At 46.6% G+C, this 18,416-nt stretch overlaps 1 protein-coding gene across 3 annotated transcripts in view; it reads right to left on the reverse strand.

Annotated features, from left to right (window-relative positions):
• Nucleotides 1-18,416, reverse strand: part of dnajc4 (DnaJ (Hsp40) homolog, subfamily C, member 4) — a 119,667-nt gene that overhangs the window by 70,611 nt on the left and 30,640 nt on the right. For all 3 annotated transcript variants that reach the window (XM_067975627.1, XM_067975626.1, XM_067975628.1), the window contains exon 4: nt 7,031-7,257. In XM_067975627.1, the coding sequence (XP_067831728.1) occupies nt 7,031-7,257 (227 nt within the window). The remainder of the gene's footprint in view (nt 1-7,030; nt 7,258-18,416) is intronic.

An 18,416-nucleotide genomic window follows, 5' to 3' on the forward strand; every position in this document is an offset into this window, starting at 1 on the left:
GGCCCTTCTTTGCATCTCCCTTCCCACTCTTGCACCTTTGAAGGCAGAACCTTCAGCCATCTTGAACCAGCACTTTGTAACTATCTCCCGAAACTCGGGAGATAGTTACATCTCTCTCCCTACTTGCATCTCTCTCCCTACCTCCCAAAGGCTCAAAACCTACCTCCTTAACTATGCCTTGACCACCCTCCCATCCCTTACATAGAACATGAGAACATAAGAAACAGGAGCAGGAGTAGGCCATACGGCCCCTCAAGCCTGCTCCGTCATACAATCAGATCATGGCTGATCTTCAACCTCAACTCCACTTTCCCGCCCAATCCCCATATCCCTTGATTCCCTTAAGAGTCCAAAAATCTATCGATCTCAGCCTTGAATATACTCAACGACTCAACATCCACAGCCCTCTGGGGTAGAGAATTCCAAAGATTCACCACCCTCTGAATGAAGAAATTCTTCCTCATCTCAGTCCTAAACGGCCGACCCCTTATCCTGAGATTATGCCCTCTAGTTCTAGACTCTCCAGCCAAGGGAAACAATCTCTCAGCGTCTGCCCTGTCAAGCCCTCGAAGAATTTTATACGTTTCAATGAGATCACCTCTCATTCTTCTAAACTCCAGAGAGTATAGGCCCATTTTATTCAATCTCTCCTCATAGGACAACCCTCTTATCCCAGGAATCAATCTAGTGAACCCATGTTGCACTGCCTCTAAGGCAAGTATATCCTTCCTTAGATAAAGAGACCAAAACTGTACACAGTACTCCAGGTGTGGTCTCACCAAACCCCTGTAGAATTGTAGCAAGACTTCCTTACTCTTGTACTCCAACCCCCTTGCATTAAAGGCCAACATGCCATTTGCTTTTCTAATTACTTGCTGTATCCGCATGTTTACTTCCCGTGTTTCGAGGACAAAGACACCCAAGTCTCTCTGAACACCAACATTTAATAGTTTCTCACCATCTATTCTTCCTACCAAAGTGAATAACCTCACATTTCCCCACATTATACTCCATCTGCCATCTTCTTGCCCACACACTCAACCTGCCTATATCCCTTTGCAGCCTCTTTGTGTCCTCCTCACAGCTTACTTTCCCACCTGGCTTTGTATCGTCAGCAGACTTGGAAACATTACACTCGGTCCCTTCATCTAAGTCTTTAATATAGATCATAAATAGCTGAGGCCCAAGCACTGATCCTTGCGGCACCCCACTAGTTACAGCCTGCCAACCTGAAAATGACCCGTTTATTCCCACTCTCTGTTTTCTGTCCGTTAACCAATCCTCTATCTGTGCTAATATATTACCCCCAACCCCACGAGCATTATCTTGTGCAACAACCTTTTGTGTGACACCTTACCGAATGGCCTTTTGGAAATCCAAATATACAACATCCACTGGTTCCCCTTTATCTACCCTGCTAGTTACATCATCAAAAAACTCTAATGGATTTGTCAAATACGATTTCCCTTTTATAAAACCATGTTGACTCTGCCTAATCATATTATGATTTTCTAAGTGCCCTGTTACCACTTCCTTAATAATGGATTCCAGCATTTTCCCGATGACTGATGTCAGGCTAACTGGCCTGTAGTTACCTGTTTTCTCTCTCCCTTTTACACAGAATTACATAGAGTTTACAGCACAGACACAGGCCATTTGGCCCAAGGGGTCCGTGCCGGTGTTTATGCTCCACATGAGCTTCCTCGCACCCCCTCCTCATCTCACCCTATCAGCATAACCTTCTTCAACTACTGCTCGGCATCCATTTTCTCCCTTATTTGGGACATTTTTCTACATTAAAGGTGCTATGTAAATGCAAGTTGCTGATTGTGTTGCACATTAAAGATATACAAATGCAAGTTGCGAAGGTGAGACATGCTCCATTACACAGAGGGGGGAAAGGACAAGACAACAGCTAATCAACAGCTACTGCCAACTGGGACTTTTAATACAGCACAATCCTGATCAACACAAAACAGCATCAAGAAACATTTTGATCAGGGTTTCGACAAGTTCCAGATTAAAACCACTTGTTGCCACTTTTTGCATCCCACTCGATCAATCATTCAGTGATTCACCCTAAAGAACACAGCATGCTAGAGTAAAGCAGTAATTTCACACAACAGCGATTAGTTTTCGCAAACACCCACCGTCGCTCGCTGAGATTGACCAGATTCAGTGCACTACGAGTTAAATATTGGACAATTAAGGAGCATTGTATGCCGAGATCAGGATTTAGCATTTAACTGTTTTGCTTGGGTCTGAAATTCTATACAAAGTGAGTGAATGGACGACATTTGTGGTAATTGAGGGATTATAGGATTGGATAGGAATTTATTGGGACATTCACTAAGCAGCGATCTGTTAAATCTTATTATTTTCCTGCTTCACTTTACTCCTGTAAATATCACCATAGCAACTCAGAAGATTATTACTGGCCCTGATTAAGAGCTGACCATGGTATTAAGTGCATCATTCACAGGGTTGGTTATTACAACTTGACCATGGTACCAAAGGCATCACTTGTGTCCCAACCTTGGTTCCTGTTTCAGACGGGCACCGATGCAGAATTGCCCGTGTGGTCTCCGCACTCGTTCTGCCATGTGCCTTGAATGGGAATTCTACTTTCATCGACGAATGAGCAGAAGCAGCACCCACGCTCACCGCCAAAAGTACCACGCCAGCCGTGGCTCAGAGCTCTCTCACCTTTGAGTAAGAAGGTTGTGGGTTCAAGTCCCACACCAGAGACTTGAGCACAAAAATCCCGGCCATTACCCCCGGTGCAGTACTGAAGGAGTGCTGCACCGTTGGCGGTGCCGTCATTTAGATGAGACGTTAAACCGAGGCCCCATCTACCCGCTCAGGTGGACGTAAAAGATCCCGTGGCCACTATTTCGAAGACGAGCAGGGTCGTTCTCCCCGGTGTTCTGGTCAATATTTATCCCTCAACCAACATCATTAAAACAGATTATCTGGTCATTTATCACATTGCTGTTTGTGGGATCTTGCTGTGCGCAAATTGGCTGTCGCGTTTCCTACGTTACAACAGTGACTATACTTCAAAAGTACCTCATTGGTTGTAAAGTGCTTTGGGACGTTCTGAGGTCATGAAAGGCGCTATATAAATGCAAGGCTTTCTTTCTCAGCTCCTTCCACTCGTGGGGACAGGGGCAGACAAAGATCCATTTCTTTCCTATTATCTAACACTACCCTCCCCCTCCTCTCCTGAAGGCTGGGGAATGGCTCCACAGGTGCTGGCTGCTCTCTGGTAGTTCGACCACAGGGGCCATTCTTGCACAGGTTTGCACCTACACAGCCAAGCCCAATCTGCTCCATCCAACGTCAATACACTTGCAATGCCAGCAGGAGTTGCCAGGTGGTGATCAGAATCCCAGGTCAATTTGCCTCCTCCTTGGCCCAGAGCTCAATTGTACTTGCCCTAGCTGCCAATCTGGTTGAGCTCAGTTAAACTGAGCGCAGACCAAAGATCAAAACCTCTGACATTTCGAGTCTGTACGGGCCAGTACCATGGTGCTTTTATCCATTGAGCCTTGAGAGGAAAAATAAAATTTCCCACTGTGTTTTACCATGTCTTAATCACTATAGCTGCCTCCACATATGACTGTTGCTGCCTCCTTGGATCATATAGTTGTCACCTCAGCACCCGAGTGAGATAGCCCATGTAGAACATGGTTTACGAGTTAGCAACTGACCGCAAAGAGGCTCTAAATTCTGCACATGCTACGTTCCCTCCTGCCTTTAAACAGCCGTGACTGCCACTGATGACAGGCGCTGTGTAGCAGGTAAATGAACTAGAGTTTACTGCCTCTCATAAATGTCTCGGAGCCTTGAAAGGGGAAACGAGACTCACTTATGTTCATTTTCCCAAAACGTTTTTATCGCCTCTACATTCCGCAATTCAACTACCACCAAGTGCATTCACCCCAGAAAACAGCTTCTGACCTTTGTGTGTGTGGAGACAGTAACCACACAAACACAAATGTCTCAGCGATGTTAGAATGCGGACGGTGTAAAGATATAACCCTTCCCCCCGCACTTCGGCTGCTAAACCTGAAAGGAAAATATTTCTTTGAGGGCTGAATCAGATGTGCGTTGGGCTGTGTGAGCACCACTGTCTCTTAACAACAGCTACAAATTTATTTCTCTTTTCTCCGAGTGAAAATTCAACCGGCCTTCCCGCTTCTGAACCATATCCAGTGACCCCCCCCCCCCCACCCCACCCCGCCAAAAAGTGAGTGTGGACAGAATTGCAAATAAACATGCCCAACAGGGAAGAGGCCAGGTGATTATTAGGTGACTCAAGTCCAATCTCAAAAGACGGTTCGACCTGTGAATTTATATAGAATTACATATAGAATTATATAGAATTTACAGCACAGAAACAGGCCATTCGGCCCAAATGGCCCATGCTGGTGTTTATACTCCACACGAGACTCCTCCCACCCCTCTTCACCTCACCCTATCAACATACCCTTTGATTCCTTTCTCCCTCAAATGCTTATCTAGCTTCCCCTTAAATGCATCTATGTTATTTACCTCAACTACTCCTTGTGGTAGTGAGTTCCACATTCTCTCTGGGTAAAGAAGTTTCTCCTGAATTCCTTATTGGATTTACTAGTGACTATCTTAGCCCCTAGTTTTGGTCTCCCCCCACAAGTGGAAAAATCTTCTCTACGTCCACCCCTTCATAATTCTGAAGATCTCTGTCAGATCACCCCTTAGCCTTCTCTTTTCTAGACAAACAAATTTAAATTTAAAGCCATAGTTTGGACTCCTGACTGTTAGGATTAGGGGGAGGGGTTTCAAACCAGTCTCATCTCAATTAGGTCAATGACAGGGTGAAGAATCTGTTGGGACAACAATGATAGAACACCGAATCACAGCTGTAGGTGGGTAATGATGTAACTCATAGCCAGACACCTAAACAAACACACGAGCACTTGTGGGCAATCGCGGTTCATTGTAACTATTCTCAACTCAGTTACATGTGAGCTAGGGATGTGTTTTTTTTGAGCAACCAATGATTGTGCTATTAGCAGCGATTCCTTAATGTGGAAGCCTCTTTGTACCGCAGCGCAATTAACAACTCAACCATTTCCTCTTCTACGGCCACTGAAATTTAAACATTCACGAAATATGCCTTAAGTAAAAGAACGAGATGAAAGGTACAAAGCAGTATCAAAGGGACCACGATAGGTTTTTAAAAATAGAATGTTTTAGTCAGACCAGACTTGCTCCTTCATTCCTTCGAAAGAATCGGCTGCTTCAAACCACAGCCTGTGATTTATCAATTTTTTTTTTGACAATTTATGGCTTGTGTACCAAACCTTATGACGCTGCTAAGTTTTTCACCAAGTTACCATGTCCCTTCATTCTGAGCCTTTCGTGACCTGCATAATCCAAGAGAGATCTGCAAATTCACATCAGCCCATATACTCATTTCAGGAATCATTTTCTGGCAGGTGTTTGCATCGAATGTTTTAGTGATTTATTATGAGTGCGGTAGCTTAGTGGTTATGTTATGGGACTAGTAATTCAGAGGCCTGGACTAATAACCCAGAGAACGTGCGTTCATATCCCACCTCAGCAGTTTGAGAATTTGAATACAGCTTTAAAAAATCTGGAAATAACAAACAGCTATCAGTGAAAGCGAACATGAAGCTGTCGGATTGTTGTAAAAACCCAACTGGTTTACTAATGTCCTTTAGGGGAGGAAACCTCCTGTCCTTACTCGGTTTGGCCTATATGTGACTCCAGTCCCCACAGCAATGTGGTTGAGTCCTCTGAAGCGGCCTAGCAAACCTTCAGTTGTATCAAATAGATACAGAGATGTTATTTCCTCTGGTGGGTGAACCCAGAACAACAGGCACAATCTTAAAATTAGAGCTCGGCCATTCAGGAGCAAAATCAGGAAGAACTTTTTTTAAACAACGCGTAGAGGAAATGTGGAATTCTCTCCCCCAAAAGGCTGTGGATGCTGGGGGTCAATTAAAAATTTGCGAGACTGAGATCGGCATGCTTTTGTAACCTACAACTCTCCAAGAACTCTACGTTCCTCCAATTCTGGCCTCTTGTGCATCCTGCACTCCCTTCACTGCACCATTGGCAGCCGTGCCTTCAGCTGCCTGGGCCCTAAGCTCTGGAATTCCCTCCCTAAACCTCTCCGCCTCGCCACCTCCTTTAAGACCCTCCTTAAAACTTACCTCTTTGACCAAGCTTTTGGTCACCTGTCCTAATATCTCTTTCTTTAGCTCGGTGTCAATATTACGCTCCTGTGAAGCACCTTGGGACATTTTCCTATATTAAAGGTGCTATATAAATGCAAGTTTGAAGGGCCTCCTTCTATGCTGTAAACATGAGGTTTACTATAAAAATGTAAGTTGTTGTGACGTGTGCTTGTCTATGCGGGCATTAATGTGAGTTCTTTACTAACCCTACCAAAAATCAGTAGAACTGTCAACAACATTTATAAACATCCGTACTGATAATTTATACTGGTCTGGTTCCACTACATCTGTTGGTCATTGTGACACTAGGGTACGTGGTCAGTATTAGGGTGTTCCAGTTAATGCTCGTGTTACCAGACTGATTTAAAACACCTTTAACTTACATAATGTGTTAGCCTGTGGCTCAGTGGGTAGCTCTCTCGCCTCTGAGTCAGAAGGTCGTGGGTTCAAGTCCCACTCCAGAGACTTGAGCACAAAAATCCAGGCCGACACTCCCAGTGCAGTGCTGAGGGAGCGCTACACCGGTCGGAGGTGCCATCTTTCAGCTAAGACGGTAAACCGAGACCCCTGTCTGCCCTCTCAGGTGGACGTAAAAGATCCCACGGCCGCTATTTGAAGAAGAGCAGGGGAGTTGTGCCCTGGGCCTATGGAACTTAGGTTGAGGCCAATTTTGGGTTAATGGGGCCCATTTTTCATCTTCCTTAACCCCTGTCTATCTCCCTTCCTTCCACAAGCTGACCAGAGAACGGAGAACATTGACCCGAGATCATCACACATCTTACCCGTAGCCTGGTGTTGAGTTCACGTCCGAGTAGAAGAAAGGGTCGTCATGGGTGCTGCTGCCTGTCTGGGGTTTGAAAGCTGCTCCAAAGGGGGCATGTCGCTGCAGTCTCAGCTTCGTGTCGTACTCTATTCGACTGCTGGGTTTGCTGAGCACAGTGTAGGCTTCGTTCAGCCTCACAAACTGGGTGTGAAGGTCTGGGTTGGACAGGTCGATATCCGGATGGAGCTGCAGAGTCAGATATTTAGCACAGTTAATCAACTCGGCTACACTTAAATGCAAAGTAGCGGGTTAGTGTACAAGCAAATGGCAGGGTGCAGGTTCAACCCTATGTGTCACTGCATGGTGAGCTCCTCCGTCACAGTAATGAAACAAAAGGTGAGAAAAGACCACCAGGCCTATCGATGGGCACCCCATCAATAGGACAACCTCCTGTGCCACCCTCCCCAACCGCTAGGAATGCTGGGAGAGCCAATAAAGGAAACAAAATTGTGGCCAATTTCAGGAAAAAAACTCTGGGAAATTCCCCCCCCCCCCCACCGAAATCGCTTCGCAACCCCACGCTATATGTCCCAAGGAACATGGGCCTAGTGGTATCTGGAATGACCATCTCCATCAGTTGGACTGGTTCAAAGGTCACAGATTTCTGATTGCATTTTACCACGGAACCAGTCCCTCACGCAGATGCCCGTTCCTCACGTGTGAGCAAAGACAGTGAGCGATGGCACAGTACTCACTCACTGAGGGAGGGGACATCATGGCTGAGGCTGCTCTTGTCCTCATCCAGACCTCCACACATGCCTTTTCCAGCAGGAGATGCTGAGGCTAAATGTAGCCCCCTCTACCCCGCCCACAACCCCCCCCCCACCATCACCTCAGCTGAGAATCTTTCTTAATCTTTTAAAATAAAAAATTATCGCTGCAACGTTATCCGCACCACACCCCCATGCAATATAGGAGTGACTGAACGATCATCACAACCAAAACATAGTCAAAACAGCAACAACTTGCATTTATATAGCGCCTTTAACATCCCAAAGGGCTTCACTGGAGTGTAATTAGACAAAATTTGCCACATAAGGAGATATTAGGACCTGTGACCAAAAGCTTGATCAAAGAGTTAGGTTTTAAGGAGCGTCTTAATGGAGCGGAGAGCGGTAGGGAGGTTTAGGGAGGGAATTCCAGAGCTTAGGGCCCAGGCAGCTGAAGGCACGGCCGCCAATGGTGGGACGAAGGAAATCAGTGATGTGCAAGACACCAGAATTGAAGGAATGCAGAGATCTCAGAGGGTTGTAGGGCTGGAGGGGGTTACAGAGATAGGGAGAGCGAGGCCATGGAGGGATTTGAACACAAGGATGAGAATTTTAAATTTGCTGTGTTTTAACATCGAAAAAAATAGCACAAGGTATTACTGTCCATGACAGAGTATGGCACAAATCTGCAAATAACACATCCACACCCCTGTCCACAAATTAAAATTCCCTTTGCTATGTTGTAGGGATCCTCACACAATGACTGGCATAAAATCTGATCTAAAATATAACTACCAGTCACTTTCACCATAGAGTATAAACATTATGTTCCACACTTGACATGTCAAAACAATGGGTGCATTTCTTTCCCATTTGAAGACACCAGCTGCCAAAATTTCCTAAACTGCATGGGCCGATTTGTAGCTCACACTCAGAGAAGCCCTAGGGAAGGTGAGTAAACTACAAAGAGAGCCAACTCATTCTGTTACAACTGACATGAATGTTCCCCCACAGAACATTCTGCAGCGAAGGGTCAATGCTGCTCCCATCAACATTCTGAAATTACTAGCGCTCATTTCTGAGAATTCAACATTGCATTTGAGTTGTGAAAGAGGAGAATAAGTTCAGGCACTAATGGCGACCTACTGATTCCCCCTCACCCGTCCAAGAGAATGGTTTAACGTCCTTCTTATATTAGTAACATTTGCTAGCAAAATATCAATACTGAACCAGAGGAGACCAAAACTTGGGGCCAGAAATATAAGATAGTCACTAATAAATTCCAATAGGAATTCAGGAGAAACTTCTTTACCCAGAGAGTGGTGAGAATGTGGAACTCGCTCCCACATGGAGTAGTTGAGGTGAATAGAATAGATACATTTAAGGGGAAGCTCGATAAACACATGAGGGAGAAAGGAACAGAAGGTTATGCTGATAGAGTGAGATGAAGTAGGGAGGGAGGAAGCTCATGTGGAGCATAAACATGGACTAGTTGAGCCGAATGGCCTGATTCTGTGCTGTACATTCTATATAATCAATTAGATGCTGAAGGTGGGGGGTGGGCTGCTGTAGGGTCTTTCGGGTTGGATGCATGAAGATGGACCAAATGGACTTCCTCATCTGAAGTTATCTTGTGGCGTTACTGCACACCATTCCGGACCTGGTTGGCATGGATAGCAGGAGATTGCCCCAGAGACCATAACACACAGATTTTCTGTCATTGTCTATACTCTTTCCCAGTTCCCCATCTACCTCTCATCCCATCACACTTCAGTTCCACATGCATCACTCTCCCACTTTTCACACTCCACATTAGGGAGCCGGTTTTGAAGCTCTGTTGTCGCAAGAGTAACAATGTGCAGAGTCAAGATGTGCAGAAACAGCTCCCTGCCTTTAATTAAACGAAACCAGCGATTGTAACTTGTTAAAAAAATTCATTCTCGGGATGTGGGCGTTGCTGGCAAGGCCGGCATTTATTGCCCATCCCGAGTTGCCCCTTGAGAAGGTGGTGGTGAGCCTTCTCCTTGAACCGCTGCAGTCCGTGTGGTGAAGGTGCTCCCCGAGTGCGGTTAAGTAGAGAGTTCCAAGATTTTGACCCAGCGACGAAGAAGGAACGGCCGATATATTTCCAAGTCGGGATGGTGTGTGACTTGAAGGGGAACGTGCAGGTGATGGTGTTCCCATGCCTTTGACCTTCTAGGTGGTGGAGATTGTGGGTTTGGGAGGTGCTGTCGAAGAAGCCTTGGCGAGTTGCTGCAGTGCATCCTGTAGATGGTACACACTGCAGCCACGGTGTGCTGATAGTGGAGGGAGTGGATGTTTAAGGTGGTGGATTGGGTGCCAATCAAGTAGACTGCTTTGCACATTTATAGACTACATTTTTATGGATCGAAGATGCCACCAATTTCGGTCAGCTGGTTTACACTGCGGACTGCAATGAATGGAGGCAGATCTGCTGGTCTGCGCTCCAAATTGTAAAAGCAGCTTCAGAAATTACCCAGTGCAGCATGCTTTCTCCAGCTGAGGACCAGGGAGGAGGGAGGAAAGCAACAGCCCTTTAAAATTCTTCTGTGAAGGGAAGTCAAAGTTGCAGCATATTATTTATAAGGTCTAAGAGCATCCTGGATTACAAAGAATCGCAGAGAAAGTACAACATGGAAGCAGGCTGTTCGGCCCAACCAGTCCATGCTGGTGTTTATCCTCCACACAAGCAGTAGTCCTAATCCCATGTACCTGCCCTGTACCTGTATCCATCAGTTGAAGCTTGCACATTAACCATATGTACCTGTGGGGTTCCAGTAAGCCTCTTCAGCAAAAACGGTGGAACAAATAGAGGGAATAATGGATGGCTGGGAGTGATTGAAAGCTGTAATCTAATCCATGGATGCAGATGATACAATTAATCATGTGAGAGAAGCATTGGCAGTTCATAACCTCCCTCTGAACCCACAGATTAAACTGCTGCCTTGCAATCACTCCAGGATATCTTTACATTTTTCGAGGCACTCATGCATACACAGACCATTGAGTAAATTATTGTTATTCAGCATCTGCCATTTACGTAATTTATTCAGGTGCAGGAGCTGGGACCAATTTCCCAGTGCCTCGAACTGGTCCAGTTAATGAGCCAATCAAGTATATTTAACAATGTGCCTGGGTATTAATCTAAACTCCCATCTCTGTGACATAATCACAGACATAATCAGATTTCACAGTTAGCAGTTTGGGCAGAGTGAAAAGTGCTGACAAAACATTATATTTTGAAATACTCATTATGAAGTTGGGAGTAGGCAATAAAAGAGGCTCCACTGTTTAGATACATTTAAGGGGGAAGCTCATAAGTACATGAGGGAGAAAGGAATAGAAAGGTTATGCTGATAGTGTTAGATGAAGTAGGATGGGAGGAGGCTCATGTGGAGCATAAATTCCTGCACAGACCAGTTGGGCCGAATGGCCTGTTTCTGTGCTGCAATTTCTATGTAACGGCCGTACCCATGGGCAGACTGTGACAACACAGCCACTGAAATTCCCATGTCACCACCAGGCATGCTGTCCTCCTGACCCACACTAAAGTAATACTGCATGTACTACACTGCCTTCAGAATCAACACGGGAAAGCAAACATAATAACAATTCACAGAGGCAACAGTTGACTATGACCGGGACTAGTTTCGGCTGCCTAAGGGGGTCGGAGAGGAATTTCCCAGATTTTTATCTTCCCGAATTGGCCTGGGGGGTTTTCTCCAGTTTTTCGCCTCTCCCAGGAGACCACATAGTTTCGGGTGGGGTGGCGAGTGTCTGTATTGTGATGCACAAGGCATCGCAGTTGTGTAGGACAGGCTGGATGGACCAGAGGGTCTTTACCTGTCCGTCATTACTCGTGAACAGCAGAAACCGTTACAAAGCATTGTAACACAGAAAGAGGCCACTCGGCCCTATCAGTCCATTCACTCTTTATGTGAGCATTAAAACAAAAAATATGTTTGGCATGTGTTTGAGGGAGATAATGATTATTACCGATTCTGAACATTTCTCTGGAGTGCATTTAGCCTCAATCTGTCCCCCTCTTGGTCTCCCAGCTCACGTGACATCCAGGACCAATTGTGAGTGTGACCTGCTCCTTGTCCTCTGTCGATGCCAGTCTCAAATCAGGCCAACCAACACATTCCCTCCATCCCTCCCGGTGGGTACTAGCTCCCTCTGCAGGTGCAGCCAAGATCACAAACTAAACAGAACGAGGAGAACTAAACTCGTCTCGAACCACATCCGTCTGCTGTGCCACTGCACTGAAACTCTCCACACTGTATCTGAATATACCTGCATTGCACCACACCCGCCTGCCCTGCTCTGCCACGTCACCAGTCCCGCTACATCACACCCTCCTGCCCTGCTCTGCCACATCACCAGTCCCGCTACACCACATCACCAGTCCCGCTACACCACACCCTCCTGCCCTGCTCTGCCACATCACCAGTCCCGCTACACCACATCACCAGTCCCGCTACACCACACCCTCCTGCCCTGCTCTGCCACATCACCAGTCCCGCTACATCACACCCTCCTACCCTGCTCTGCCACATCACCAGTCCCGCTACATCACACCCTCCTGCCCTGCTCTGCGACATCACCAGTCCCGCTACATCACACCCTCCTGCCCTGCTCTGCCACATCACCAGTCCCGCTACATCACACCCTCCTGCCCTGCTCTGCCACATCACCAGTCCCGCTACACCACACCCACTGCCCTGCTCTGCCACATCACCAGTCCCGCTACATCACACCCTCCTGCCCTGCTCTGCCACATCACCAGTCCCGCTACATCACACCCTCCTGCCCTGCTCTGCCACATCACCAGTCCCGCTACATCACACCCTCCTGCCCTGCTCTGCCACATCACCAGTCCCGCTACACCACACCCACTGCCCTGCTCTGCCACATCACCAGTCCCACTACACCACACCCGCTGCCCTGCTCTGCCACACCACCAGTCCCGCTATAACAGAAGTATTGCAGAAAGTCCCCTGTATGGGTTCAATGTATTGCAATGCGTGTTTTAAAAATGTGGAATTCGACTCACATTTGATTGCATAAAGCACTGAGATAATAGTTTGATCGATTACTACGAGCATGTTCAGGGCAATCGAGATGCAACTTTTTGAAGCACTTTTTCTTCATAACTTTTTTTTTTAAACAACCAAACAAAAATGACAATAAATAAACTTACAGAAAGAGTCTCCTTTGCCTTAGCCTTAATCTGGTTTGGAGTTGTCCAACTACATGCACGGGGCTTGATATACAGCGGTAACCAGCCGAGAGGAAGTTTCCCACAAACTCTGTGTTCTCAAGGCTGTAGCAGACCATCCTACTGTGATTTACTGTCACAATGCCACTGTACTCTAGTTTTTAATTGTGCCCAGGCTTTTTGGACGCTTTTGAAGCTGGCAGCTGTTGGCCCAGTCCTGCAGTATCTCGGTCCCACATTCCCCCAGCCAGCAGGGCATGCAGCCCCAGTCAAGAGCAGCTGCTAAGCTCTTAAGGAGACTGCTCAGGATTTCATTTACAAAGGAATACAGTTTACAAATAAACTCGAACTGAAAAGCTAGCATTTCTGTTTCACTGTGTCCCTACATTACAACAGTGACTACATTTCAAAAGTACTTCATTAGCTGTAAAGTGCTTTAGGACGACCCAAGATCGTGAAAGGCGCTATATAAATGCAAGTTCTTTTTTCTTCTTTCTTTCTGCCACAAGTACTTTTCATCCGACAGATTTCTCATCCTTCCTCCCTCTCCTGACAGTGATGGTGTTAGTGGCTCAGTGGGTAGCACTCTCTCCTCCGAGTCAGAAGGTTGCGGGTTCAAGACCCACTCCAGAATGTTGAGAAGAGGGACTGAGAGTCGGTGAGATAGTAACACACTGCATGACATTTTTCATTATTTGCTACTGCACAATTGAGTCTGTTGACTACTTTTAATTCTACAGTGCATTATTCCTTCTCTTCATTTATCCCATTATAACATTTAATAAATCTGCCAGTTTATAGCTTAAGCCATGGTTTAGTGCTCTACCCCATTCCATAGCCAACGTGAGGATATGATCTAACCAGTAAGCTGAAATACAGGGAAGGGGGATTTCCGGGCTTGCTATAAATTACCCAGTTATAGCCCAGGTAAAGACACAGTCTGGGTCATGCAGAGCAAAGGATCACCAACCTAGGGCACATCTCTTTTAAGACACGGTTCACTAAGTTTACTTTTACCTCTGTCCCTTGGCATTTGGTATTTCCTAGGCCTTGACTTTCTTACTCTGCTCTATATTTCAGTCAAATCTGAGGGCTGAGAAAGAGCAGTTAGAAGCACTTGGCACAGAATCGCCCAGCTCGAGTAATTATAGTGGCCATGTGAGGAATGAAGAACACTGCGTTACACAGGATACTATTGTTCAGAGCGTTGGAGGGCTCCTCGTTGACTAATATATCCGATTTCAGGCGGACAAATTATAATTTCTAAATTCACCCTTCCAAAGGGCTTTCAACTACTCCCCCTCATCTACAGAGAGCAAATACTAGGAATGTTTGTTGGGATTATTTCTTTCACTAGACATCTCAACAGTAATTTTTATCTTTGGCTCAACTTTGGGCTCCTTAAAATGAAGGATGTGAATGTTGGGCAATGGAACACTTTTTATTTCAGACAGCAGCAAACGCTCCCAGGGCAGGTACAGCACGGGTTAGATACAGAGTAAAGATCCCTCTACACTGTCCCGTCAAACACTCCCACGGCAGGTACAGCACGGGTCAGATACAGAGTAAAGCTCCCTCTACACTGTCCCGTCAAACACTCCCAGGGCAGGTACAGCACGGGTGAGATACAGAGTAAAGCTCCCTCAATACTGTCCCATCAAACACTCCCAGGACAGGTACAGCACGGGTTAGATACAGAGTAAAGCTCCCTCCACACTGTCCCATCAAACACTCCCAGGGCAGGTACAGCACGGGTTAGATACAGAGTAAAGCTCCCTCTACACTGTCCCATCAAACACTCCCAGGGCAGGTACAGCACCGGTCAGATACAGAGTAAAGCTCCCTCTACACTGTCCCATCAAACACTCCCAGGGCAGGTACAGCACGGGTTAGATACAGAGTAAAGCTCCCTCTACACTGTCCTGTCAAACACTCCCAGGGCAGGTACAGCACGGGTTAGATACAGAGTAAAGCTTCCTCTACACTGTCCTGTCAAACACTCCCAGGGCAGGTACAGCACGGGTTAGATACAGATTAAAGCTCCCTCGACACTGTTCTGTCAAACACTCCCAGGGCAGGTACAGCACGGGTTAGATACAGAGTAAAATTCCCTCTGCACTGTCCCATCCAACACTCCCAGGGCAGGTACAGCACGGGTCAGATACAGAGTAATGCTCCCTCTACACTGTCTCATCAAACACTCCCAGGACAGGTACAGCACGGGTTAGATACAGAGTAAAGCTCCCTCTACACTTTCCCACTAACCCGTGCTGTACCAGCTCTGGGAGTGTTTGATGGGACAGTGTAAAGGGAATTTTACTCTGTATCGAACTGTGCTGTACCTGCCTTGGGAGTGTTGGATGGGACAGTGTAGTGGGAGCTTTACTCTGTATCTACTCCCAGGGCAGGTACAGCACGGGTTAGATACAGAGTAAAGCTCCCTCTACACTGCGCCAACAATGTGACTCAGCACCAACCTCAGAAGAGCACCCCTTACTGAATCAACAGTGAAATTTCCATTCTGTCTCTCTGACACCTCAGTAACAATTGGGCACTCATTATGGCCACTTTCATACCCACTCAGAACGTGATTGAGACTGCTCAAACCTATTGCTGGAAGGACTTATGGGTCAAGGAGAAGACATTTACACCGTCAGGATTGAAACCCCTGCAATCCCTCAAAATTTCAACTGACAATCTGCTCACTTTGGTTTTGTTTATTATTTGAGAAACGTAGGTGAAATTCCAAAGCCCATAGTGCAGGACAACACCAATTTTCATGTGAGGTCAATAGTGACCCCCAAGATGGTGGGGGGCAGGGGGAGGCGGTTGGAAAGATTGGGTTTTTGAAACCTGTTGATAGGATATGCTGATAGGGTTAGACGAAGAATTTGGGGGGGGGGGGGGGCGGAGACAAGGCTCTTGTGCAACATAATCGCTGGCATAGACCAGTTGGGCCGAATGGCCTGTTTCTGTGCTGTAAACTCTATGTAACTCGGGTAGAAGCGGGGAGGGAAAGAGTTGCACGGGTTTGAGAGAGAATGAGACGGGACAGAGATCCACACTCCCGGAACAGCTCAGACACACCTCAATCTTAAGAGTAGCACTCATGTGCTCTGAACAGGGTTGCCAACTCTGGTTGGAAGTATTCCTGGAGGCTTCATCACATGACCTCCCTGCGCAGTCAAATAGCCTTTTTTTCCTGTCTCCAATATTTTTATAACTGATAAACAAAAGTGTTCAAAGAAAATGCAAAAAAACTACCCAATTTGTTTTAATGCCTCTTTGGTTTTCCCTCCCAGGTGTTTGCTCGCAGCAGTGTCCGGGAGATTAATTTTTAATTCCTGGAGGGGTTGACAACCTTAGTTCTGAGCTATCGGTGATGTATGATCTAGGGAAGCCAGGCAAGGAGTAAAAAGTAGTTTGAGGGGCGGTGGGGAGGAGGTGGGGGGGTGGTGGAGAGAAAGAGGGCCTCAACCTTTCAAAAAATATTTCAGGGACGCAGTGATACAAGGTTTTGAAAAGGGGGGTGGGAACAGATGCAGAGCAATGCACTGTGACAGTGCGACTCATCTCACAAACTTATATATATTTCTCCTTAGAGACATATACAGTGAGTGAAAGGTTGAGCAGTGGACTGCACTCATCACACCTGTCAGTCACTTCGCTAATGCACCAAGCTCAGCTGGCAAAACATCATTAGCAGAGAGTCTCCAATTGCCTGCTCATCTGCCAGTGTTCCCAGGAACCCAATACTACCCAGCACCACCATTTTCACAGTCAGATCAGTGACCTTTGCACCCGGTCAACCGCTACAGTGGTTCTAAAAAGGCGCTGGAATCCAGGTAGCACATCCTGCACAAATTCTCTGGCTGCCTCTCTCAAACCCTGGACAAAGAATAGTCGCCGGGAGCAACAAAGGAGCGCAGCTGAGGAGCAGAGAGGCGTTGAGACTAAGCAGAGTTGGCCCTCTTTCATCTGTGGAGTTCTGACACTTTTAGCAATTCACTTTTATCTGCAGTAAAGAACGTGCTCTCACACACTGTGCTTCTGGACAGTGTACAGGAGCAAGAAACAAAATGTAAAAAAAATAATTTTCTCAAGGTTAGAAAATAGCTTCCATGGACCTATTTTCCAACATTTCTTCCTACCTCTCCCTTGTTTCTCAGCGATTTAATTGATTCCTGATCTATTTTGGCCGTCAGTTGATCTAAACTGGTCTGCGCAGCTATCACCATCCCATGCTGGGGACACGCATCTGACCCACAAGCTGCTGAGTGTCTGATCGCAGTAATGGGGCCTCTACCGATTCTAATTTACAATAAATCCAATAGGGAATTCAGCAGAAACCACTTCACGCAGAGAGTGGTTAGAACATGGAACTTGCTACCACATGGAGTGGTTGCGGTGAATAGCGTGGATGCATTTAAGGGGAAGCTCGATGAGCACAGGGGGGAGAAAGGAATAGAAGGACATGCTGCTAGAGTGAGACAAAGAGGGGGTGGGAGAAGGCTCGTGTGCAGCATAAACATCGGCATAGACCTGTTGAGCTGAATGGGCTGTTTCTGTGCTGTAATTCTATGTAATACCCAGAGAGGTATCAACACGTCAAAGAAAGACGTGAATCGCATCGCACAAAAACATACTCGCTCACTCGAGTTAGGAAGTCTAGCCAACAAGTGGGAGATGTTTAATATTTCACTGTTCTCAATCGGGCCTCCTTCATTACATCAGTTCAAGTATATCAAACAGCGCCAACAGAGGAGATTAAACCGCTGCCTTCAACAGGCATTGCACATTTCCGCTTTTGCCTTTTGATTGAGTTGCATTGTTGTGCAACACACACACACACAGTCGTGCCCTTGTTTTGAAACAACATTTGAAGAATGCAATTTAAAGTCGGGCACATCAATCTGAGTAATGAGTGAATGCCAGAGGTAATTACAGCACAAACAGGGCTAAGCATCGCACAGAATGTGAACAAAATACAAGGAGGAAATTCGTAACGACTCATTTTTTCGATGGGGCGAGCTCCCACCCTGCCATTTTCTCCCCTCCTCTCCTGAAGATGCTGATTCTTGCTGCGCTACAGTTCCACAACACTGGAACCTCAACCAAGTGGCAATTCTTCAGGCATGAGATTAGTCTACCAGTGATTGATTCCACCCTCACTCAACCTCCATCCACACATACACTTTCCAGGAACAGGAATAATGTTTGATTTCCTTCCCCCCCACCCCCCCACCAAAAGCACAGGAGTGCCGAGGCCAATTGGCAGCACAGACCTGGGATCATAGAATCGTACAGCCATTCGGCACCTCCGACAGTGCAGCACTCCCTCAGTACTGCAACGGGAGCGTCAGCCTAGATTTTGTGCTCAAGGCTCTGGAGTG

This window comes from Heptranchias perlo, chromosome 43, assembly GCF_035084215.1.
Source record: "Heptranchias perlo isolate sHepPer1 chromosome 43, sHepPer1.hap1, whole genome shotgun sequence".
Lineage (NCBI taxonomy): Eukaryota > Metazoa > Chordata > Chondrichthyes > Hexanchiformes > Hexanchidae > Heptranchias > Heptranchias perlo.